The 25,351-nt window shown below is 34.5% G+C and overlaps 1 protein-coding gene across 15 annotated transcripts in view; it reads left to right on the top strand.

Annotated features, from left to right (window-relative positions):
• CSNK1G3 (casein kinase 1 gamma 3) overlaps nt 1–25,351 on the top strand; it is a 107,252-nt gene that overhangs the window by 36,586 nt on the left and 45,315 nt on the right. For all 15 annotated transcript variants that reach the window (XM_034960417.3, XM_034960418.3, XM_008952042.6 and 12 more), the window contains 2 exons: nt 6,926–6,966; nt 11,267–11,336. In XM_034960417.3, the coding sequence (XP_034816308.1) occupies nt 6,926–6,966; nt 11,267–11,336 (111 nt within the window). The remainder of the gene's footprint in view (nt 1–6,925; nt 6,967–11,266; nt 11,337–25,351) is intronic.

Consider the following 25,351-nt stretch of genomic DNA (forward strand, 5'->3'; position numbering starts at 1 on the left):
AATGTTTAGTAATTGATAACTTTTGGGGCATAGGTATGGCTTAAAGTCAAGTTAATATACTGAAACTGCATACAATTAATGAAATTTACATAATTGTAATTTAATTTTTTCCTTTTACCCTTCCTTCTGCCCCAAGTATGTTTGGGGTGGGGCTCAGGAGTCTATATTCTTAACAAGGGGCTCAGAGTGTTGATTCAGGTTATTATAATTAGGCAAGTTTGGGAAACACTGGTCTAATTAAGCTTCCTAACTCTATATTCAAGGCAATTGGAACTCAGTGAGGGAAAGTTAATTGTCAGATGTTCACAACAATTGAATAACAAGCTCAGGATCAAAATCTAGGTCTTTTAACTTCCAGTACAGTAGTGATGTAGCTTTTCCATTGCAAAAAACTAAGAAGGAGGGTGTTATGGTTATAATGTTTGTATAGAAGTCAGTATTCAGGTACCAGGAGGGCTCTGGTCAGTGGACCACCAAGAGTGAACTTTAGATGTAAAAAGAAAATTTGACTTCTCAGTTTCTTTTAGATTCAATCCTGCTGCTAGAAATAAATCCAATTTTATGTTTATCTATTCAACTACTTCTCCTTTTCATCTTGTGAAGTACCCTAATTTGTAGTGACTCCTTCATCTTACTAGTTTTGGAAAGTTGATACACATTAAATATTTGAATGAAGCAAGCCAATAAAAGGCAATGATATAGTTTATACATACTTGTTACATGATGTGACTGGCAGACTCACATTTAGTAGGGACTCAAATATTTGAAAGGGTGAATGTTTTATGTTTTATTATTTGAAGGGTATTGAATTAGATACTGTGAAATTCTTAAATTGTTTCAGACTTCGGAGTTAGAGAAAACATTATTTACGTGTTTATAATCTGTTATTATTGTGTATAATTCTCAGCAACATCCATCCAGTACTTATTACATATTTATCATGTACCAGGCATGATTAGACATTGATAATATGCTGGTAAAATATAAAAATAGTGCCTTATGGAACAGATAAGTCATTTAACCACTCAGGGCCTCACGTTTTTCTTTATATCAGGATTATTACCACTTCCTAGGTTATTGTGAGGATTAAATTTAGATGATACTGTAAAAAGACCAACACTATACTTGCATATACTTTGGCCATTTTTATTCAGAATCTGATTCATATAATTTATTTCAAAATAACTACACACACACACAGATACATATGTATTTGTGTGAATACACACACATATATACACACACGGCACATGTATATAGGTATGTGTGTGTGTGTGTGTGTGTATTCACACAAAGCTAGTTGACCATTTTAACAAGGGCAATATGAGAAATATGAGAAACTGTATGTACCATATACTGAAGCTATATATGTCATATACTGAAAAAGAGGTAAAGCACCCCTTTCTTTTATAGTCTGTGAATAAGCAGGAATAGGAGTATCGTGGCTTCTTAGTACATCTGTCTGTCTATTCTGTCTATCTAATTTGTGTGTGGGTCTTTGATGTGTGTATATATATATCTGTGTATGTTTATTTAAATTTATTTAAATGTATTATCTCTATATATCTGTGTTTTATGTATACTTATAATATGTACGCATAGAGCTAATTTAATCATTTATTCTTCCTTTTTCATAGACTTCTAAAAGGGTATTTTACTGCTTTTTCAAAAAGCCTCAGATGGTTTCTTTGTTAAGAAAATGTTATTATGAGCATTAATCTTTCTATACCTGGATAAACACTAATGTTAAAAGCTGGTTTATATTCTTAAAGTACTTTCTTTAAAACCTCATTAATAGATAACATCTTGAACATTTGATTACTGGTACTGAAATTTTTTATGGTTAGTATTGGCTAAGAAAGACTATAAGGTATACATGTTATAGGTAAGTGATTTTCAATAAAGGTACTGTTGGTATTTTGGGCTGGGCAGTTCTTTTTTGGGGTAGAATACTGTCCCAGACATTGCAGGGCATTTAAAACTTGAGACTTGTGGTGCTTGGCATGGTGGCTCACATCTATCATCTCAGAACTTTGGGAGACCAAGGCAGGAGGGTGGCTTGAGGCCAGAAGTTCAAGACCAGCCTCTGCAACATAGTGAGAGCCTATCTCTACAGAAAATTTAAAAATTAGCCAGGTGTGATGGTGTATGCCTATAGTCCTAGTTATTCAGGAGCCTGAGGCAGAATGATCACTTGAGCTGAGGAGTTTAAGGTTGCAGTGACCTATGATTGTGCCACTGCATTTCTAGCCTGGGTGACAGAGTAAGACTCTGTCTCAAAAAAAAAAAAAAAAAAAAAGGCCATGAGATTAAAAAAAAATAGGTAAACATTTGAAATAATAATTTTAAATTATATTTATTTATTTGCTTTCAAATTTAAATACATGTGTTTATCATTTTTATCTGGATTCTGTTTTTCGTTTAAAATAAACAGTCAGGTGTGGTGGGGCATGCCTGTAGTTCCAGTTACTGAAGTGGAGTGGCTGAGTTAGGAGGATAGGAGGATAGCTTGATTCTAAGAGGTTGAGTCTAGCCTGGACAATATAGTGAGATCCTGTCTGTAAAAAAAAAAAAAATGATAATAAGGAAGGTGAATTGATGTGCAAATACTCCTTAACTTAAGATGGGTTTACATCCTGATAAACCCATCTTAAGTTGAAATATCATAAGTTGAAAATGGGCATTTTATAGACATAATGACATTGGAAACCCCAAAACACAATATCCAGAAAATGCTGGCAACACAGTACGCTGTACAATATTGGTTGTTTACTCTCATGATTGTGTGGCTGACTGAGAGCGGCAGCTCACTGCACCTGCCCAGCATAGAGTGATAGTATCATACTTCATATTGCTAGTCCAGGAAAATTCAAAGTATGGTTTCTATTGAATGCATGTTGTTTTTGCATCATTATATAAAGTTGAAATATCTCAAATTGAACCATCATAGTTGAGAACCATCTGTGTTTGTAGTTTTATTTTATGTGTTGGTAGTAAGGTTTGCATTCTGCCATTGGTAGATGTATTTCTAGTTTAGGCAGTGAAACTCCTAGGAATGTTTTTGACAGGCACTGAATAAGACCAAACATAGCTAGCTAAAATATAGGGTTGTATTATATATGTATTTTTATTTTTCTGTATATTATGATGTTTTGACATCTTAAAAAACCTTTTTGGCTGGGAAGAGATTACCCCTCCAGAGGTTAGCCAATTCTTAGAATTAGCCAAAAACTCAGCTGGGAGCATGCCTATGATATGTGCACTAACCAATCCACACTCCTTTTCTGTCTGGCCCATACACCCAAGAGGCAATATTCCTCTACCTTATCTTCCCCACGGCCAGGTACCTGGAAGCTAGAGACCCATTCTTATAGCCCAAAAGTCACTGGAATTATTCAAACTAAGTAATCCTTTACCATTTACCTTGCCCTGCATTGCCTTTCGCTGGGAAACCCCAGTAAATGCTTTGGCCTAGGCACTCCGCTTGCTCTTGTTTTTCTGCCACCTAACCAAAACCTAGTGTTTCCCCTGTGACCCTGTGTGGCATGCGATGTGACTTCCTGTTCAGAATTTGTTAAGTATAGTAACCTTTGTTTTCATGAGGGACTTTCCTTTGTGCTCTGTGGCCACATCTGTCTATCATAAAAGAGCACAGAAGAGAATATTATGTATTGTTTAATGAATAACCATACCTGAAATAAGATATTGTAACTTTTGACATAATTAAGTATGCCACAGGAGCTTCCATAACATTTCTTATTTTTGTTTTTTCTTTTCTTATTCCTACATAGCTAATAACTCCTTATTTTATTGTTTATATTTGATAGTTGCTTTGTTGAAAATTCTGCAGGCCTTATATGTATCAAATGAATATGTAGATTTGGATGGGTTCATCATTTTCATGTTTATTGATTTTTCTGCTGTTTCTAACTGAAGCTATTATAAAACTTACCTGAAAAATGTAATAACTAAGGAATAGACTGTAAGACGGTAACAAAAAATTCCAATATATAGTGGTTTCAAGCAAATGGTTTATTTTCATTTCACACGACACAGACCAGAGGGAGAAACCCGAAGGCTGTCAGGGTACCTCTGCATCCTTAATATGTGACTTCAGTCTCTGTGCACAAGGTAATTGCTTTAGCTGTTTCCATCTCCCAGCCAGGAAGAATAAAGAAAAAAAGGGGCAGGAGCGTATACATTCCTTTCTGGAAGTGAGGAGTAACATACTTAATGTCTACTGACATTCAGAACTTAAGTCACATGGCCACATTAAGCTGAAAGAGAGGCAGGCAATGTAGTCTTTAGCTGGGCAGCCGTTTTCAAGCTTGGGCATTCTGTAGGGGGAGAATGGCTATTGGTGGGTAAATAGTTGTTTCTGCTGTAAACATATATGTGTAGTTTTTGAAGAACATAGTTTTTGATAATTACCACCCCAAAGCCACAAAATTGGTAAAACAAGTTTAATATGGCACAATGCTTTACTGGAAATGTCTTTTTAAATTGGATTAAAACATCACTTAACCGGCACCAGTTTACTTGGATTTTTCTTTTAATGGGATTCTCACTACATGCACATTCCCTCCCTTTCAGTCACACCATACATAAACACATACTTTGTGCATCATTTGTTTGTTTATGTTTATAACAAATACTGATTAAAAGTGAGGCTGTGGCTATGCTAGGTGACAAAAATGCACTTGTGTTATTGTTTAATCTTTGTCCATAATTGTGACTTCAAGTTTCAGCAAGATCTCTAGTATTCAAAAAAAGATGATCCTTTTAGGATTTAGTGCTTTCTGCTGTGACCTCAAAGGTATGAAAGCCAACAAAAATAGTACTTTTAGAGGCATTTGGTGTATTTTGATTCTTTGAGATCTGTAGTTAACCTAACTTCTTGTCCTGTGAAATTTTTTCCTTGTGTACTTGTGAATAAACATCATATACAAAATAGTTATGAAAAGATGATAATATGTTTGGGAAATAAAAATTCTGTCTTGGAACTCAAAACCAGAATTGTCTTTTGTTAATGTTCTTTGACATCAAGTTCTTCATTGTGAATATCATTAAATTATTTACTGCCAAGTTTACTAGAGGAAACCTAACTTTTCATTCATAATGCATTTTTGAAAATGTATATGAAGGCACATCTAAATGTTGAACTAATTGACTAAAAATATGAAATATTCCATAATTTTTAAAAATATGTATATAGGTTCAATGAGTATATGAATAGAGCTTAAAGTTGACCACTTTTGGAACTTCTGTTGAGTTCCATCCTTTTTGCCAACTGTATTGAGTTTATGACACCTATGTTACTTAGCGTTAATATGAATACTTCTTTTTTGCCCTTTATTTTCTCTCAATTTTGTACAATAAGGACAAAATTCAGAAAAGTATTATAATATTTGTATAAATAAACACTACTGTACAAAGGTGGCAACACAACTGAAGCTGAAATTTTGCCTAGAAGTTTTGCTACTGTTCATCAGCTGCTGTATGGAAGGAGGTTCAGGCCATTATGCTGGAAAATCACATGTGTCATAGTTGTTGATTGCTTCTTCTGTGTTCAGTAGCCATTGTGACCAGGGCCAGTTACTCTCACTATTAAAAAAACCCAAAAAACTATCATTGTTTTGTTTTCCTCACTATAAAAGTAATACATGCTAATTGAAAAAATACTGGAAATTCAGAAATCATATTGTGCAGTTTTTTCATTCTTTTTAGTGTACTTATACATTAATCAAATTATCTTCATATACTTAGTGCTTCCAAAATTCTCTTTAGTACTCTACTTTGACTACAGATGCTGACCAATTGGAATTTTCTAGATTATTTTTGATTTGCAGTGCTAAAGATTACTGTAATTCATTTGAATTCTTTACAAGTTAGTAATATTAATCTCTAGTGATATTAGATATTTTAAATATTTTATGTAATCAAATCTGTATAAAACGTTATGATCCTAATTTTTTTTTTTTTAATGGAGTCTCACTCTGTTGCCCAGGCTGGAGTGCAGTGGTGTGATCTCGGCTCACTGCACCCTCTGCCTCCTGGGTTCAAGCGAATTCTCCTGCCTCAGCCTCCTGAGTAGCTGGGATTACAGGCGTGCGCCACCATGCCTGTCTAATTTTTGTATTTTTAGTAGAGACGGGATTTCACCATGTTGGTCAGTCTGGTCTTGAACTCCTGACTTCATGATCCACCTGCCTCAGCCTCCCAAAGTGTTGGGATTACAGGCATGAGCCACCGCGCCCAGCCATGATCTTCTTCTGCTCAGAATATCCTTAATATGTGGATGTGATAAGTATTCTTTCTTGTTTTTAGCTTATATTTAACTCAAGATATTTGGAATTAATTTTGTTGTAAGGTGAGGCACCAGTAACTATTTTTCTCCTCAAAGTGGTTAGTTTATCACAGCCAATTATTGAATGTTTTTAAATATTATTTCAGATATTTTATGTTTATTTAATATACTTACTGGATTAAATATGAGCCCTAATAAGATTACATCTCATAATAATGATGAATTTAAAATGAAATGATAGTTGGAAGAGGAATTTGGTATTCTTATTCTTATATAGGAGTTCTGGTTTTGAAATTTTTTGACCATGCATTTGACTATTGATTACTTTTAAATTGTATACAATATTCCAAGAAAGTCAGAATCTTTCCATTTTTATAAGTGGGCTACTAGTATCTGTAGTGTCTGTATCACTTTCTACTCTGAATCTAGGTGAAATACTAAATACATCGAGTTGATAATAAGTTTGAATATTTCCTTGTTAAGTTTTTTTGCCATTTTAGAAGCAAAAACTTATGCTTTAGTTAAATGTATTATGTGCTTTTTTTCAGAGTACAGTTTTATATAATGTATCTTTAAAATCAATTACTGGCAGAATCTGATTTTTTTTTCTTTTTCAAGGGAAAAATTTATACACAAATGAATATGTGGCAATTAAGTTGGTAAGTTCCTGTTTCTTAATTTTTCTTAATGATTTCTTTGTTACTTTTTAAGTGATTAACATATATTTTAATTATTTTTTGTTTTCATGTCATTTATAATTTGAATGTTTATTTGACAGTTATATGCATAGCTAATCTTTGTTGCTAAGCTCCTAACATCATCCTGCTCTTAAAGTATATGGTAATGTGTAGGACATTCATGTTTGTCTGTGCCACAAAAACTCAATCCCTTTACTTTGGCAGCATTGTAGAACTGGATCTTGGCCCTATTTTTAATTTAGGGAAGGATTTTTAATTAGATAAAAATTAACAAGATTTTGCCTTCTGATTCAAACATTTTGGTAAAACAAAAGTGTTCTTAGTATTCAGGATTATATTCTTTGAAAACATACTTCCAGGTAGCTTCTGAAATTTCTTTTTAAATTGTTACTTCATATATATGGCAAAGCTGGCTATTGCTTGACTTTGAGGGATGCAGAAATGCTTGATGTGGTAGGTGATAGGTAACAGGGAAAGCAAACTCCCGTGGAATTATTCTGAAGTTTTCAATGTGCCCAGTATGACAGCTGCAGAGCAGAGCGATCTCTTTGGAAAAATTGGGATCTAGGAATTATTTTTGTAAGACATACTTTTCCTGGTACAACTTTTCTGTCTGGTTTGCAGCCAGGTTTCCCTGTTTCATTCATTAAGTGGTGATCCTTAGGTCCTATTGTTTATAGATTTGGAACTTGTTCATACCATTGATGCCTTACTAAACATTTATTATGTCATCTTTCAGCCTTCTTATATACATACACATATATGTATGTGTATGAGGTTTAGCATGGCTTGGTTTTCTCTGCCTTTTTCAACCTTGTCTCTGTCAATATAACCTCTGTTATTAGGGTAATATGAAATGAATATATAAAAGAGAGACTATTAGGAGAAGAGGCAAATGGGAGGAAATAGAAAAACTCCACTATTTAATTTTAAGTATCTTTTGAATATAGACCAAGTTTTAGTGTAACAAATGTTTATTTTCACTTGAAATAAAGATGTGTTGTAGGGTTGCAGTGCCATGAAGAGAGATTGGTTGGCTGACATGTGGCTTTAGACTGGTTAAGATCTGGTCCTTGGCTTATGAAACAAAACGTGATTAGGTTATCTCACCAGTTGTCAGCGTTTCTTAGAGGTGGATTCACAGTAATCAATTCACACTATCAAGCTCTCAGATTCAGGAAAGAGTGAATTTCTAACTAATAATGAGGTATTTTACAGGTCTAGAAAGCCCAAGTTTCTTTCTATGGGCCGATGTACATAGAAAGCTAAGTTAAAATTTCAAGGTCCCCTCATGAGCATGAAATCAGAAAGAGGTTGATGAATATTAATCACAGCGGGAAGGCCTACTGTGGGATCCGCCTGCCTCGGCCTCCCAAAGTGCTGGGATTACAGGCGTGAGCCACTGTGCCCAGCCTGGACGTTGTTTGAACAGGCATTGCTGACTTTCATTTCTTTGAAATTCTTCCTTTTCTCATGTTGTAGGCCAGTGGTCCTGAACCTACAACAATCCTTGTGGTGTGCAAGGATAAAAGTGTGGCAGTGTTTACAGTCTGTGCTATTAATACAACAGCCTGTAGTGGGCAACTCTCCTCATGGGAGCATGCTTTGTATGTGAATGATAGTTATCTGATATATTAAGGCAGATAAACCTTCGTGTCAAAGCAGAAACCCCTGCTCTAGGCTGACCTTTCCTTGTCTGTTTCATTCATTAAGTGGTGATCCTTAGGTCCTGTTATTTATAGATTTGGAACTTGTTCATACCATTGATGCCTTACTAAACGTTTATTATGTCATCTTTCAGCCTTCTTATATACATACACATATATCACTTTTTAAAGTTTATTTTTGTGCTGTATCTCTGTCCTCTTAACTAGTTTTCTCCCCTTTTGGGGGGAAACATTCTTCCTCCTCTCTGCTTTGTCTTTCTTTAAAGCACAATGATCAGCATTACATGTAATAATTATGGTTATACATTGTTCTTTGGGGGAACTAGGAATATTTTTGGATCTATGTCTCTAGTATTTTGAGGTTGTAGAGTGGTATCTAGTCACGTTCACCTCAAGTTCATCCAAAATATTGGAAGGACAGAAAACTTTTCACATACATTGTTGAACGATAGTTCATGATTTCCTTATATGTTTTTTCATTTGTATCTGTTATATCTGTTTGTGCCAGATAACATGATTTTGTTTAGACCTGCCATAAAAGTAATCACTTGAACATCTTACGTCTGCATACCTCAGTGTTATCTGGCTTTTATACTTTGCTCAGTACAAATAAAGGCATTATTTGATAACGTGAGTTCAGAGAGCAGATTTCTGTGACTGCTTTCACTCCGTTATCTCTTACAAAGATTTTTTACATTTATCTAATATTACCCTAGTTCAGATCAACAGTTTGTTTCAGGATAATTTGTTAATATTACCTCAGCTACCATCCTTATATCTTGTTGTACATGAATAATGAAAATGTCATCCTGGGGAAGGTGACTTTTATTATATAGTGTTAAAATTTTACTGCTTAAGTACTGGAATCTAGTTGAAATGACTCAACTAAGTCAGATTTGGGTGTGTATTTTTATCCTAAGGGGGAGTAGTGATTGAATAAGTTATATATTTAATTTCATTTGTGATTGTGTACATGGACATCTTTTTATTGCATCTTAAGGTTATGTACTTCTAAGTAGTTAACTGAAGAATTATAGGTAATATAGTGCTATATGTATAGAAGGCACTGTTTTAAGTACTTTATATATAAGAAAGGTTAAGTTTTAACCCAATTTTACAGATGAGGGAACTGGAAAGTACAGAAAAGTTAAGTAACTTGCTGAAAGTCACACAGCTAGAAGTAGAGGATTTAGGATTCAAACCTAGTACAATTTAGTTTCAGTGTCTGTGCTCTTAACTACTGTACTATCCTGCCTCTCAAAAACTAAGCTGATTGTTTTCTCCTGTAATAAAATTTATAAGTTTTGCAGTGGGATTTTAATATTGCTTATGTGAATTCTTTTGTTGTTGGTCACAGTTTCATTATGATGTGTTGGTGTAAAATTCTTTTTAGTTATCCTGTTTGGGATTCACATTCCTCTTGAATTGGTGGGTTGTTAACCTCATCAATTCTGGAATATTCATAGCAATAATTTATCCAGTTATTGCATCTGCTCACTTTTCTGTCTCCTTTCCTCCTGATACTGTTATCAAATCCACACTAAATCTTCTCACTGGATTGTCCAGGTCTCTGATCCTTTTCTTCTGTTTTCCAGTTTTTCTTCCTTCATGATGCATTCTATATAGTTTTTCTGTCTGCCTTACAGTTTCCAAATTCTCTCTTCTGTTAATCTGCTGGCAAAATGAGTTTTAAATTTAGTTATTGTATTCTCTTATTTTTCAAAGTTCTATTGATTCTTTTTGAAATTTTCTATTACCTTGTTATACTTTTCTGTTGGTTCTTTTTTAAATTTCCTGTTACCCTGTTACAGTTTTCTACTTCTTGTATTTTCATATTTAATATTATTTCTAATGTCTAAAACCCATGTTTCCTCTGTACATGTTTGTGTGTGTGTGTGTGTATATGAATCTCAAAAACATTTATGTCGAATGATAAAAGCTGGACACAACAGAAAGCATATATTGTATAATATCATTTAGGTGAAATCCAGCAACAGGCAAAACGAATCCAAAGGTGATAGAAGTAAAAAAGGTATGATGGAAATGTTCTGTAGATTGGTGTGGTGGTTATAGGGATATATGGAGTTAATATGGATTTAACGCTTATAACTGTGTGTTTTATTGCATATAAGTTATACCTTAGTGAAAAAAAATTAAGACATTGTTGCTACTATCAACATTTTCAAATTACCATCTTTGTTCTTACTATCCTTTGACTTAACTTTAATCTAGAACCTTTATGTAAGAAGTACGCAGTTCAGAGGTGAATTTGGAGAACAGGAGAAATAGCATAAGAGCCATCATTTCTCTAGTGATGAATGTTCAGAACATATTTTTCTCAGGGTCAAAGAGTCAAACTTAAGGGATTTTTCTCCTGCCTGATCTAATGGCTACTTAGTTTATGTACATTTGTAGCATCATTTTATTTTACATTGAACAGAAAGTTGATTTTTATATGAATCTAATCTTAGACAAAGACGCCTTGTAGACTATTACATAATATAGGCATTGACACCAAAATTTATAACATTTGTGTTGGGACCTAGTGCTCTTTTAATAACTTAAATGTCTTTTTTTATTTGTTTTTCAATTAGGAGCCCATGAAATCAAGAGCACCACAGCTACATTTGGAATACAGATTCTATAAGCAGTTAGGATCTGGAGGTAAAGTCTTATATTAATTTTTAAATTTGAAATAAAGTGGATTGTCATGACTTTTTAGTTTCAAGGAATGGTATTTTAAGTTTGGTTAAGGAAATCACTTTGCAAGGCTATGTTTACTATACATTTTCTTACTATGGTCTTAGGATCCCTTTTTTATTTTATGACAGATTTGGAGCTTTTTATGTTTATGCTGATATGAGTAGAGAACATTGTGAAAAAATTTAATTTGCGAATATAAAATGCATACTTCTTCCATATTCTTAGTCTTTTTGGAGGCACTATTATAGCTGTTGAAGTGACTTACAATATAGTGGTAGGCTGAAAAATGGCCACATAGAAGTTATCTGTATCATAATCCCTAGAACCTCTACATGTTACTGTATGACAAAGACTTTGCAAGTATGATAAATTAAGGATTTTGAGATGGAGAGATTATTCTGTATTATCTGGTGGGGGCAGAGGGACATCTACACATACAGAAAAGGAGTAGGCATTGTGACTGTGGAGCAGAGTGGAGAGAACCTGGAAGAGGCTTCTAGTACTTTTGCCTAGAGTCTCTAGAGGGAGTGTGGCCTTGCGAAGACATTGATTCAGACCAATGAAACTGATTTCAGACTCTTACCTCCATAACTGTAAAAAAATAAATTTCTGTTGTTGTAAGCCACCAAATTTGTAGTAATTTGTTACAGCAGCCCTAGGCAACTAATATGGGTATGTTTTTAGATAAACTGTAAATTCAAGTGAGATTATTTCATGCCACTAGAGAAAATTCATGGAAAAAATTTCTATTGTATGTTACATTTCCTTTATGTTAAAAGGTTCTCACAGCACTTTTCTGTATACTTATGTTCAATTAATTGTAAGAATTTTACTTGTATAGCTTCTTGTATAATACAGGTAGAGGAATTTTGTTTCTCCAGATTTAATAAAATGGAATTTCTTCATGTATCTTTTTGTAAGCATGTTTACATTCTAGTGGGTAGAGCTGTCCATTTCATACTGATATCAGTTTTACATTCTGTTTTTTCTAAGAGCACACTTTGCAAATGAGTAGTCATTGTAGGGGCAATAAGTTTTAAATTTTGTAGTAATGTGTTCATCACTACAGACTTCCTATAATACATATTTAAGTCTGATACAGACAGGCCTCAGGGAGTTATCAAAATTATCACTGACAACTGGGATTTAAAGGCTATTGGGATAAAACGAATTATATGTGAAACTATACATATTAGTTATTATACTAGCAAATAAGAAGTTAAGTGGGTATAAAACGAATTTATTGACTCATGTACTTGGAAATTCAAGGAAATGACTTGATAGATTAGACATTGCTCTATCCAGTGCTTCAAATACTGCCATCAACATGTCAAGTCTCTATGATATGCCTTATGAGTATGTGTAAGCTTCACTCTCTAGTTGGTCCTTCTTAAGAGATGCTGGAGGTTGCCACCAATAACCTAGGCTTAGCAATTATGAAAGCATCTCTTTCCTAAAAATTTCAGCAAAAGTTGTAGGACTAAATCTTACTGCCTTATGTCATGCTTATCCCTGATTTAATTACTATGAATTTGATTGCCTCAAGTTAGATCAAATGCTTATCCGAACTTTAGAGACTGAGAATGGTGGAGGTGATTGCCTACTGGGAAATCGAGGTGTTATATAAGGGGGATTGGATGCCACGGTGATGAAAAAAAAAACAGATCTATCTAGTACAGTAATAAAACTGTCATTTGGAAGAATAGGATTGAGTGGTTTAGTTAGATAGAAATGAGTTAGTCAGTTTAGAGTTTAGCAAGTCATTGAATTGAGTAACAAAGATGTACTTTTATTATTTTAACTTTTTTCTGTTTTATATTTAAGAACTATGTCAGAGATAGTAAGAATAAAAATGAAACATCTTTTAGGACTTGAATGCCATAGGACTGCAGTGTTGCACAACTGCAGGGACCACCATTTACAGGGTAGTCTCTGTTTACTAAGGGTGCTATGCTCCTCTCTGCTCTATGGGTGTCATTTACATAGATTGAAATACAAATGGTCTTACTGAAGGTGTGCATCAGGCGGCTCTGAGCTGTGACACATGTGGATATTTTTTAGTATTTTGTACGAGTCGTGAATTTGGGCATATTTTTTGTGTTTTTTTTTTTTTTTTTTGGTCATTTGTGAATTTTGTGAAAGCATTTTTAAGTACCTTTGTGAGCTTTGTAGAAAAACAAGAGTGCTTAATTGTTTTGGAAGAACTGATGACTTTTAAACAGTTTGATTTTGGAATTCATATCTGAAAAGATTATATTTTCAGACTGTTCTTAATTATAAATGGGCTATTTAGAGTAACTCAACCTATAATTTTCCTATGGTATGCTGAATTTCGTTTATATAGCAATTTGCTTGTTAATATTCTCTTTAAAAATAGATATATTTAAGTAATATCCAGCATATATAAAGAACTTCTAAAACTCACCAACAAAAATAGGCAACCCAATTGAAAAATGGACAAAGGACTTGAATAGACAAATCTCCAAAGATATACAAATGGCTGATGAAAAACATAAAAAAATGCTCAACACCACTAATCATTAGGGAAATGCAGCTGGAAACCATGAGATACCACTTCATACCCCTCAATATGGCTGTAACAAAACAAAACAATACACAGAAAGCAAGTGTTAGTATGGATATGGAGAAATTGGAATCCTTGTGCATTGGTGTAAAAATTAAAAAATGCCACCGTGGAAAATTGTATGTTGATTCTTCAAAAAAATTAAACATAGAACTACCATTTGATCTAGCAATTCCACTTCTGGATATGTACATAAAATAATTGAGAGCATGACTTCAACAGGTAATTGTACATTCATGTTCATAGAAGTATTGTTTACACTAGCCAAAAGGTAAAAGCAACCCAAGTGTACATTGACAGAAAAATGGATAAAATGTGGTATATACATAAGATGGAATATTATCCAGCTTTAAAAAGGAAGGCTGGGTGTGGTGGCTCACGCCTATAATCCCAGCACTGAGACTTGTGGTCTCAGCTACTTGGGAGGCTGAGGTGGGAGCATCGCTTGAGCCCAGGAGGTCAAGGCTGCAATGAGCTTTGATCATGCCATTGTACTAAAAAAAGGAAAATTCTGCAAAGTGAAATAAGGCGGTCACAAAAGGACAAAGAAATTGCACTTACATGAGGCTGGAATAGTCAAATTCATAGAGGCAGAAGGTAGAATGGTGTTTTCTGGGGGCTTGGGGAGAGGGCAGAAATGAGGAATTATTGTTCATTGGGTAAGAGTTTCAGTATGGGATGATGAACAAATTTTGGAGATGGATGGATGGTGGGGATGGTTGTACAGTAATGTAAATGTACTTAATGCCACTGAACTGTACACTTAAAGATGGTTTAAATGACAAATTCTATGTGTATTTTACCACAAATAAATTGGAAAATAGATTTATTTAGAATTATTTAGTGGGGTATCTGTGAAAAAATATACAATTTGGTTTTGCCCGTTTGGGTTTTGATCCTCCTGTAAATCCATGTTTCTTTCCTTTATGTAGCTTCTCTGACAATATCCCTCTTTACATTACATTATTTAGCTTTGCATAGGATTAGACTATTGTTTTATACCATTATCACTCTCTGTGATAGCAAAAATTTAATGTATTGAATAGTCTTGTTTTGTCACATCTACTCAGTATTCATTGAGTCAAATGAAGACCTGGGTTTGGGAGTCATCAGCACATAGATGGTTTTTAAGGCTAAAGAAATGGATGAGATCTCCCTGAGGAGAGTATAGAGGTTGACAAGAAAAGAATAGCAAGAACAAAGCTGTGTGGACTACTCCATTGGATATAAATAGATTTGACTCTTAATAACAAAAGTTGTGAAAGCAGTAGCTTAAACAAGTAAAGGGATGTAATGTGAGACAGGTGAGTTCAGAGGTGGGCAATTGTAGGGTTGGTACAGCTGCTCAAAAGTAAGGAACCAGGCTCCTAACCTTAGTGTGTAGCTTCATCCTGCAATCCTGGATTTTTTGTAACAGGAGGGAAGGAGGAAGAAATGAAATTACTATTTGTGTAGAGACAACTTCCAGTTCTTTATCTCCTGCTTCCATTCTTAAAGTCTAGCTGTATATGAATATCCCTACTGAAATCAGAAATTCATATAGCTGGAATTGAGTTCCCTACCTTCTTTTCCCCTTATTTTCTCGACAGTTTCTCTCTCTCTTAAAAGACCTTCCTGCTTGATCTTTTGGATTACCTAGTTCCATTAGTTCCACATCTATTCAAGCTGAAATGTTAGCCTCCTCTGATTTCGGCGTATTGGTATAGTAAAAAAGTTCTGTCAATTTTGTCTCTTAAAATCTCTCTTGACTTCATTCTCTTCCAGTCCCCATTGTTACTTTTCTTCGAATTGGGCTTCCTTTTGAATATCTCAACCAGCTTTTTACCTCTACCTGCACAGAGGGGCACATCATTTAGTATAAAGTCCAAATTTGTTTCTCTTTCTACTGACCTACTTTTTAGTTGCACTACACTTACTATTCCTTGAGTAGATCTTACTATTTTCACATGTCTGTATTCTTTCTCGAATATCTTTCTTTTCTAATGAATTCTATTTTTCTTTAAGCCCCAGCTAAATGTCACCTGCTTAGCAATGAGTTTTCTGACATCTTTTCCTCTCCAGAAAATCTTATTTGATCTGATATTTTGAATATGTAAACCTTTGAAACCTTTATTTTTCTTTTATCATATGGTAATTATTATTTGTCTATGTCTGTCTTCTCCACTGAATTTTGAACTCTTTGAGGGCAGTGATAATGATATGTTCATCTTTTTCTTCTTGGTAGCAGAATGATTGGCACTTGTAGGTTCTTGGTAAATGGTTGAAAGAATAAATTCTTAAATAACAATAACAGACTGTTTTCTTTCATTAGATGTGAAGTTGGGATGTATAATCTTCAAATTTCCTATATTTTCTAACTTCTGTGACCCTGTGATTAAAGTTCGATATTTTAATATTACACAAAATCGTCGTATTATTAATTTTGAGTTTATTCTATTTCTGGACAAATAATACAATTTCAAATTTTTAAATTCTAAAAATTAATTTCATTCGTATTATCCTATGATTAGGTAAATTTATTTTCTCATTTTGGACAACTAGAGGTCAAAGGAAAAAATTATTGGTGAGAATTTTTTAATTAATGGAAGTGGTAACCAAGGAGATATGCAGAAAGTTTTATATTAAAACTTGCTGAACTATACAACTCAGCCATCTAAAATTAGTCACTTTCTTGAGAAGGGTGGGCTTTAATTATTAGAATTAACTCAGTTTCTTCATTTACTTGAAAGTAAGTATATCTGAATTGTTGATATTTCATGAAAATGCATAGAACATATTTGAAATTTATGGGAAAATTGTTTTTGGAGATCTGTGATTCTCAGTAACACTTCTTAATTTTTTTTGACATTAGTTTAAATAGGCTACATTAGAAACTGCAATTAATGCATTCCTTGGAACATCTTAATTAGCTGATATTTTTAATCATAGAAAAAAATCACCTTTTTTTCTGTCATAAATTACTGCTTATCAGAGGAAGTAAATGATCTTTTTCTCTGTCATAAATTATTCTTGGCAAATCTCTAACTATAGAAATGATATTAAAAATACTGTTTGACACCATTCATATGTTAAATCATCATTTCTCGAGTGGCTTGACTTTTTGAGATTCCTTGGACTATGTAGTTCTAAGCAATAATTTGATGGTAGCCACAGGTGCTGTTACTAAAATTATAACTCTTTATAATGCTGTCTTTTAAAAGGTGTTTGAAAAGCCCCCTCTTTCTTCTTTATGCTGATCCTTCTGCCTTCTTGATTTGTGCCTTGTTAAAAAGTCTGGATTTATGTGCTCCCTGCATTTTTTTACTCTGGTTTATCGATGCCTACGTTTTCACTTTAAGACGATTTAGTTCCGTCTGCTGGTTAAATGAACGTTGGTGATTTTGTAATGTACGGAAATTTTATTGTACTGTTCACTTCTGAGAAGTATTATGGGTAATAGTATAAACTTTGTTAAAAGTTGTGGGTATAAACCATTCAGTAGTATCTAAAACTGATTTAATTCACAGTTACCAGATCAAGTTTCTCAGACCATGTTTTAGGTAAGACATTCAAAAAATTCTGCTCTATGTATATTATAAGCTGTTCTTTGAAAAAATTGAAAGGAAGTACTGTAAAAAGCATGAAAGTTAAGTGAATAAATACTTAGAATACTGCTTACTGTATTTTGATATTAACAAAAATAATGAAAATATGATATGAGTGGGTTAGTCAGTAGTGTAAACTTAATCTCAGCCCAGGTAACCAACAGTTTATGTAGCAGATTCTTAGAATTCCTTTTTCTGTCATAGCTAAATTGCTTTTAGAAGAAGTTTTTAAAAATATGTAATACTTCTAATTCTTTAAAGTTAGAGGTCTCTCTGTATGGAAATTTCTACAAGTTTTACACTGCTAAACATTTACTTATTTATATGTGAATATATACTTACATTGTTACTACTATCATAGTAGATGGAAGTATACAATTTTTTTCTGTTAAAGTTGTAGTTTATGGAGAATGGGTACATTTAAAGAATGTTATGCATTATCAGTAAGAAAGAGGTGTTAACTGATAGTGGTTTTAGTTTGGTTTCTATGGTGCAGGCATTAGTGTTGTGTGTGGTGTGGTTATTATAGTATTTTCAATGATTAATTAAGCACATAGGAATCTTAAGCAAAAAGCAAACCATACTTTTGAATAGGATATTACTAAATATACATAATTTTTGTAATTCCTTGTGCAATAGTAAAAAGATAGAAAGTATAAAACCATGAAAAATTATGAAAATTTCATATTTAGTTTTGCTTTAAGTGTTATATAATGCATTGTAAGAAGAAAAGATTTGTAAGCTTGTAGCTTAGGGACTAGGGGGAAGAATCATAGAGTCCATTTTTTCCTTAAATTTTATAGGCCCAAATTGGATAACAACTTAAGTTCTATTCAGTTTTTGCAACAGTTAAATTTTTACTTGTTTGTAGGTGATGTTATTTTTTTAATGTTGTTTGAATGTTAGAATAATTTCTAAATGTGTAAATTAAATCATCACAGAAAGGACTGTTGCTCTTTTTTACAGTGGGATAACTTGATTCCTTTTATTTGGGGTTAATTGATAGAATTTTACTGCTAAATGCAGATATTGTGGTCTTTTAATGGAAGGACTGTTACCAAGTCCATAATTCAGTACACCTGTTGGTTCATAGCAGCGCTTACTATTCAGCTAGGACAGTACTTCTTAAACTTTTGGGTCTCAGGATTCTTTTATGCTCTTACCCTTTTTGAGTATCTCAGAGCACTTTTGTTGTTGTGGGTTGTAGCTATTGATATTTACCATATTAGAAATTAACACAGAAATATAAAAACGTTGCTATATTTGTTTAAAATAAAAATAATAATTGAGACATTTTAAAATCAAGGCAATTTTGTTGATATACTTTCCAAAACAGAAAAAGTGAGAAAAGTAACATTGTTCTACATATTTTGCAAATGTTTTTAATGTCTGGCTTAACAGTAAACAGCTAGATTCCCATATCTTCTGCATTTAATATATTGTGATAACACAAGTCCCATAGTCTCTGGAATGAGAGTGAAAAAAACATATTTATGTTATTACAAAATAATTTTGATATTACTGACTTCCTGCAAGGGTCTCACGGACCACCCCTGTCCTCAAGAGCTTCAGGCCACATGTTGAAAACTGTTGACCTAGGAGTATAAGCATTTGTGCTAAAGGTTAAGAATGCCTTAATGCAAAATTACCCTAAAAGAAAGATAGGGTGATACTGTGTGATAATTCTGTACTTAGCATTTCTAGCCACAATTTAGGTTTTCTTAATCAGAGCTGTTTAAATTAAATCAGGAAGTTTAAATTTCCTAATAAGTTTGTTAGTACTTTTGTTCTAATTCTTCTTATTTGTGTTAGGCTGTTCTTGTGTTGCTATAAAGAAATGCTGGAGGCTGGGTAATTTATAAGAAAAGAGGTTTAGTTGGCTCACGGTTCTGTAGGCTGTATAGGAAGCATGGTGCCAGGCATCTGTTCAGCTTCTGGTAAGGCCTCAGGAAGTGTACAATCATGGCAGAAGGCAAGGGGAAGCCAGTTATCACGTGGAGAGAGTGGGAGCAAGAGAGAGAGAAAGTGAAGGGGAGGTGCAAACACACTTTTAAACCAAATCTCATAAGAACTCAAAATCATGAGAACAGCACAAACCCATGAGGGATCTGCCCCATTGACCCAGTTAACTCCCAGCAGGCCCCACCTTCAACACTGAGGATTATAACTCAACGTAAGATTTAGAGGGGACAACACCCAAACTATATCACTATTTTACATTTTACATGAAGAATTCTAGACCTGAAAATGGATCATGATATTACTGTGAAATGGATCATGATATTATTTCCTTAATGGTCTACTTAACTAATACTTATCTGTAAGGAACTGAAGTATTTAAAAACTTGACACAAAGTACCAAGCAGTCTTTAATAGTTCCTGTGTATTACTGTTGTGTGACCTAATTTTGTTTTGTCACTTAAAGGAGGGAATACCAACATATAAAATGAGATATTTAATGAAGTGAATTTTGGGGGAGTGAGGGTGAGATTGTATTTTCAAATATGTGAATTTTGTATTCATACTCCTTGAGCTTTTCTTGGGAAAAAATAAACTTCTCTTGAAAAGTAAAGATATTGGAAATTATCAGATGTAACTTTCATGAATTCACAGTGGATAGCTTTTTATATTAGTATCAAATAAAAATAATTTTAGAACCACTGGAATGGGTGGAGTAAGATTTTATAATTGAAAATTCACCAGGTGTAAGAACAAACCTTTCTGAGCCTGTCGTGCCCTCTTTTTCCTTACCTCTCCCATTTCTAAAAAATCTCTACCTTGTGATCTAACCTACCATTTACGTTGCTGTGGTGGTTTTGGTTTGTTTTTGCTTAGAGTATACCCTGCCTCAACCTCTGTTTGTTAATTGCAATTCTTCTTAACTCTTAAAAATTTAAGTTGTTTGCTCAGTGATTAAAAAAACTGTCCAGACTTGTTCTGGGAAATAAAATTATAGTTTGGTGTAAATATCATTTTAAGTTTTTCTTTGTGGTCCTAGAATCTTTAAAGTAAGCACTTTTTTTCCTGATTGCAAAAATAGCATACGTTCGTAATAAAAATTAGGAAAAGTTTAAAAAAAAAAGTGAAGGTAGAAATCACCAGTGCTTCCAGTAATGTTAGCTTTCTGCTTTTTTCTTGTGTTATCTTTTCTATTAGTATGTATGTTTAATGATTGTATTAGTCCGTTTTCTTGCTGCTGATAAATTGCCCCGAGGCGGGGCAATTTACAAAAGAAAGAGGTTTATTAGACTTTACAGTTCCATGTGGCTGGGGAGGCCTCACAATCATGGGGGAAGGTGAAAGGCACATCTCACTGGCAGACAAGAGCTTGTGCAGGCAAACTCCCATTTTTAAAGCCATCAGATCTTTTCAGACTCATTCACTATTATGAGAACAGTACAGGAAAGACCCAGTCCCATAATTCAGTCACCTCCCACTGGGTTCCTCCCACGACATGTGGAATTGTGGGAGTTACGATTCAAGATGAGATTTGGGTGGGGTCACAGCCAAACCATATCAGTGACTCATTAGAAATATTTTATTTTAAGGCCAGGCGTGGTGGCTCACACCTGTAATCCCAGCACTTTGGGAGGCTGAGGTGGGTGGATCACTTGAGGTCTGGAGTTTGAGACCATCCTGGCCAACATAGGGAAACCCTGTCTCTACTAAAAATACAATAAAAAGATTAGCTGGGCATGGTGGCAGGTGCCTATAATCCCAGCTATTTTGGGAGGCTGAGGCAGGAGAATCACTTGAACCGTGAAGTGGAGGTTGTGGTGAGCTGAGATCGCACAACAGTATTCCAGCCTGGGCAATAGAGTGAGACTCCATTTTTAAAAAAAATATTTCAAAAGTAATACATGGTTTAAAACAACAAAAATTTTAATCAGCAGTATTATAAGAAGTAAGTAATAAAAGTTTGTCTTTCACAGTTATCGCCAAAGATAGTCAAAGGCTGTATTATATTCCGTAATATGGGTATGACATATTAGGTTGGTGCAAACATAATTGCAGTTTTGGGCTGTGAATTTTAAATCATTATGACTGGTCTCAAGCACATCTTTATTAATCAAAATAGGAACCATTACAGTCAACACATTTTTGCCAATAAGAAATAAGTGTTTATTCGTGTAGCATAAAAATTAGTGCTTCGGGATTTGATGAACTCTTGGAAAGCATTTTTACTGCATCTTGCTGGTTGTGGAAACGTTTTCCCTGCAAAAGGTTGTCAAGATGATTGAAGAAGTAGTAGTTGGTTGGCAAGAGGTCAGGTGAATATGGCAGATGAGGCAAAACTTCATAGCCCAATTTGTTCAACTTTTGAAGCATTGGTTGTGTGGTCGGTGTTGTGGTGGAGATGAATTGGGTCCTTTCTGTTGATCAATGCCAGCTGCAGGCGTTGCAGTTTTCGGTGCATCTCATTGATTTGCTGAGGATACTTCTCAGGTGTAATGGTTTCGCTGGGATTCAGAAAGCTGCAGTGGATCAGACCAGCAGCCGACCACCAGACGTGACTATGACCTTTTTTTGGTGCAAGTTTGGCTCTGGGAAGTTCTTTGGAGCTTCTTCTCGGTCCAACCACTGGGCTGGTTGTCACCGGTTGTCATGTAAAATCCACTCTTTGTCTCACATCACAATCCGATTGAGAAATGGTTCATTGTTGTTGTGTAAAATAAGAGAAGATGACACTTCAAAATGATGTTTTTTTAAAAAATGTTTGCTCAGCTCATGAGGCACCCACTAATCGAGCTTTTTCACCTTTCCAATTTGCTTCAAATGCTGAACGACCATAGAAAGGTCGACATTGAGTTCTTTGGCAACTTCTTGTGTAGTTTTAAGAGGATCAGCTTTGATGATTGCCCTCAGTTGGTCATTGTCAGCCTCTGATGGCCAACCACTATGCTCCTTATCTTCAAGGCTCTTGTCTCCTTTGTAAAACTTCTTGAACTGCCACTGCACTCTATGTTTGTTAGCAGTTCCTGGGCCAAATGCATTGCTGATGTTGCATGTTGTTTCCACTGCTATATACGACCCATTTTTGAACTCGAATAAGAAAATCACTCAAATTTGCTTTTTGTCTAACATCATTTCCATAGTCTAAAGTAAATTTAAAATAAACAGCAAGTAATAAGTCATTAGCAAAAATACATAAAGAGAGAAACACGCATTAAAATGATGTATAACATGACGACATTTAAGAATGTATTCCAGTATCAAACAGCAATTTGCAACAATGCAAAAACTGCAATTACATTTGCACCAAGCTAATAGTTTGTTTAATTAGCTTAGAGTTGGTGGATTTTTAGGTAGCTGCCAACTCTTTTTGTAACTGTAACAAACAATGAAGCTTGAACATGATTATATGCATACTTATGCTTGCTTTGAAAATGATAGGGTAATTTTCCTCCAAAAGCAAAAGGATAGAGTAATTTTCCTTCAAAAACAAAAGGATAGGGTAATTTTCCTCCAAAAATTTGCTGCTTTCTATTCTCATCAATGTTTTAACCCACAACTTTGTCAGTCTTGACTAATTAATTTTTAAATTATGAATATGCCTTTGAAACTACACCAAAATTTGACAAGTCGTCATTTCTTAAAGGTCAGTTACAATGTAGAGTATAGAAATCATACCAAAAAACTTTTTCTACTCTCATACATTAAAATCCATTGTAGTTTGAATGAACCATTTCTGACTACATGCATTGTCTTTTGGAGGACACTGGTTCATTGAGTTATGCATGTATTTCAAATACTAACACATTTCACTACCCAACATTAAATCATAATAGCTAATATCACCACAATTTCATCAGAACAAGCTTTTAAGTATTGGAAAACTGTCAAGGTCATCATAGCATATAAAAATTTTTACAAAATTCAAATTGCTTGAAAGCTTTAATTTTATTATTGGTAATAAATGTCAGTTTTTCTTGAAGTAAGAGTCTCTGCATTCATTCTTGATAATGCTTTTTATTTATTTATTTGTTTTGCTTCATTGTACTCTTGAATAGAAAAGTTAAAAGTGGATGTTCTTGTCTTGCTCTCAGTCATTAATGGAAAGCATTCAATCTTTCACCATTGAATGTGATGTTAGTTGGTAGCTTTTCCTAGATTCCCTTTATCAGATTTAGAAACCTTCTATTCCAAATTTTTGAGTGTTAAATCAGATGCTTTCTTAGCACCCATTAAGATAATCTTAAGGTTTTTGCCATTTCTTCTATTATTATGGTGAATTATATTGGTGGATTTTTGAATATTAACCCAACTTTGTATTCCTGGATTAAAACATTCTTAGCATGGTTTCTCATTCACTTATGTATCCGTAATGCCCAACCCAGTCCCATAAAGATATAGTATATGTTCAGTAAGTATTTGTTCAATTAATTAAGACAGTGAAATTCCCTAAATGGTTTTCCTGTTTTGGAAACTGTTGAAAACTTTTGAAAAAACCAGTCATTTTATAAACCAAAACATACTGCTATCTATCTTATTCAGAAGTCATTTCTCAACAACGTTAACTATTGGGAATATAGATGGTGATTCAGAAGGAAGTAGAGAACGTTTTGACAGTCCGTCCTTTTTTTTTTTTTTCTTTTTGAAACAGAGTCTTGCTGTGTCAGCCAGGCTGGAGTGCAGTGGCGCGATCTTGGCTCACTGCAACCTCCACCTCCTGGGTTCAAGCAGTTCTCCTGCCTCAGCCTCCCAAGTAGCTGGCATTACAGGCACACGCCACCATGCCTGGCTAACTGTTTTGTATTTTTATTAGAGATGGGGTTTCACCATGTGGGCCAGGCTGGTTTTGAACTCCTGACCTCAAGTGACCCACCAGCCTCAGCCTCCCAAAGTCCTGGGATTACAGGCATGAGCTACCGCGCCCAGCCGACAGTCCTTTCATTGAAGAAGTTCAAAACCTTTTTATTTTTACATTTTTTATATAGTTCTAACAAGCTTTGATCTGGTTTCCATGCACCCTGCATATCAGAAGTAACAAACTGGAGTGGAATAAGTTATTAGAGACTGTTAAATTGAGAGGATGTAAATTAACAACTTTCAGTGGCAGAGAGGGGGAAAAAGCATTATGGAAAGAATTTTCAAAGCTTAGTAGCTGAGAGCTATCGATGTTGTGGTAGCTGAGAGCTGTCTGTAAATCTTAATTGCATCTCCAGCTTCTTAATGTATATAGCATTGTAAAAGCAGGATTTTAGAGTTGGAATAAACTTAACAAGCCTCTCATTCCCTGTTTCTGAACCTTTTCTCCACCTTTACACATGTGAGGGGTAGATATGACAAATACATCTAAGAGTGGCTGTGGTAGGAGTGTCTTTGATTCCCAGTAGCAAGAGGAGATGGGACAAGCGTGTGTGATGTGTGTGTGTTTGCAGGGGGTGGTGATATATACACATTGGGGTGTATCAGAATCTCTGTTTCTGAGGAGGGCACCATGTATGCAGTTTGAATTTGTATCCATTCCTGCTATGATTACACTATCTTTTTTTGTTTGTTTGTTTTGTTTTGTTTTGTTTTTTTGAGAAGGAGTCTTGCTCTGTCGCCCAGGCTGGAGTGCAGTGGTGCAATCCCGGCTCACCGCAATCTCCGCCTCCTGGGTTCAAGCGATTCTCCTACCTCAGCCTCCCGAGTAGCTGGGACTACAGTGATTACACTAGCTTACATTCCCACCTGCAGATGTTCTGCTGCCTCACTCATATTCATATCTGAGAAATACTTGTCTCATCCAAATCACTAATATTATAATAGATAAGTAAACTGAGGCCCACTTGAGAGGTTGAATGACAAGCTAGCCACACAGC

This window comes from Pan paniscus, chromosome 4, assembly GCF_029289425.2.
Source record: "Pan paniscus chromosome 4, NHGRI_mPanPan1-v2.0_pri, whole genome shotgun sequence".
Taxonomy (NCBI): Eukaryota; Metazoa; Chordata; class Mammalia; order Primates; family Hominidae; genus Pan; species Pan paniscus.